The sequence below is a fragment of the Lucilia sericata genome, unplaced genomic scaffold (assembly GCF_015586225.1).
Source record: "Lucilia sericata isolate MDLA Ls3-8-SP2 unplaced genomic scaffold, ASM1558622v1 Contig000649F_arrow, whole genome shotgun sequence".
Classification (NCBI taxonomy): Eukaryota; Metazoa; Arthropoda; class Insecta; order Diptera; family Calliphoridae; genus Lucilia; species Lucilia sericata.
Window position 1 is genome coordinate 5,568 of NW_023994655.1, and position 1,646 is coordinate 7,213.

General features: G+C 32.8%; 1 protein-coding gene across 1 annotated transcript; it reads left to right on the top strand.

Annotated features, from left to right (window-relative positions):
- The first annotated feature begins 395 nt into the window (after nt 1–395).
- LOC119607035 lies at nt 396–1,157 on the top strand. The gene has a single exon (XM_037960753.1). The coding sequence runs from the start codon at nt 468–470 to the stop codon at nt 1,155–1,157; it is 690 nt and encodes a 229-aa protein (XP_037816681.1). The 5' UTR covers nt 396–467.
- Nucleotides 1,158–1,646: the final 489 nt, after the last annotated feature.

Genomic DNA, 1,646 nt, shown 5'->3' on the forward strand with positions numbered 1-1,646 from the left:
GTAATATACATAAATCATCTACAACATACAATATTTTGCATCTCTTTAACATCTGATCTCATTAAACTACATATAGTAATATTTTTTACAACGTTGAAACATCTGATCTTAATTACATTCACTTACGTTTAAATACAACCAATATTGGTTTGTGACTTCACTAAGTAATTTTATTACCGCCATCTATTGGATTTTTCTTGATTCTATATTTTAATAACCCAACGAAACATTCGATTATAATTATTATCATGAACTGTCTAAATAAAAACTGTACCATTACTAGTGATGAAGAGAGGATGATAATCTGTTGGCTATGTCATGGTCTCTGCCATTTTAAGTGCAGTGGGCTACCTGTCCTTGTTGCGGAATCTCTTTTAAAACATAATGGACTTCATTGGTGCTGTACTGCCTGTAGAAAAATTGGTGTTAGTTTTTACCGTTTTTTTCAAGGAACCAAAACCCATTTTATGGAAATTCAAGACGAAGTTGCTAAACTATCTGACCGAATCTCTAAGTATGGGAAACTTTTCGAAGATTTTAATTCTTTAGATACTTTAAAATCTCCTGCTCAATCTTCCCCTAAAAGGCGAAAATCGTCAAGGAAAATCAAAGAGAAACAAGACGACCCTCAAACTGATAATAATAGTCCAGCTCAACAAAACAACCCTGATATAGCCACTACTTCTGCTACTACACGTCCTGCTGTTACACGCTCTGCTGTTACACCTTCTGCTGTTAAACCCACTGTTGCAAATCCCTTCGGTTCATCATTAATACAAATCCCAAACGCTAATGTTATCTATGGCTCCGAAATTGATGCTGCTTCATCTATACATAATAATCCTGCTCCTGTTATTTCTGATACATCCAATCAATTAAACCAACATAATCTAAACTATGCTGAAGTTGTTACGAATAACGGAATAAATCCTATTGTTAATAGAGAATTGAGAGTTATTCCACCGAAAAAACATATCTTCATATCCCGTTTTGCATTTGATACTTCTGCCGAAGACATAAATTATTACATAAAATCCAAACTCAATCAAGATGCTGATATTAGTGTTTACAAATTTAATTATTCGCAAGCAAGGAGTATAACATCTTTCAAGATTACTGTTCCGTTTGATATTTTTAACTGTGTAGTTAATGCGTAATTCTGGCCAAACCACGTTCTAGTTCGGGAATACGAATACAATCAACGGTCAAATAATATTGCACACCTTCCACCTCGTCAAGTAATGAACCAAAAAAACTGATTAAAATTATTGATAACCAACTTTATATTATATATCAAAATGTGCGTGGATTAAAAACCAAATCGTCTAAGCTTTATCAAGATAGCTTTGGTTTCAACCATCATGTGTTCTGCTTTACTGAGACTTGGCTAAATAATACCTTTCTAAACTCAGAAATAATATGTGACAATTTTCAAGTTTATCGACGAGATAGATTTACAGTAACAACTGGTGGTGGAGTATTAATAGCTATCTCTAATAAATTTTCAGCCGAAGAAATAAAAATTAATTTACCCTCTAATATTGAGTTTATTGCAGTGATAATAAAACTTAACTCCATAAAAGTCTTCATTACATGTTCATACATACCTCCTCAATCAGACTTATCAATCTATCAACAACACATTG

Coding starts and splice junctions, on each gene's coding strand:
- LOC119607035 (XM_037960753.1), top strand. CDS start 468: ATGGAAATTCAAGACGAAGTTGCTAAACTATCTGACCGAATCTCTAAG.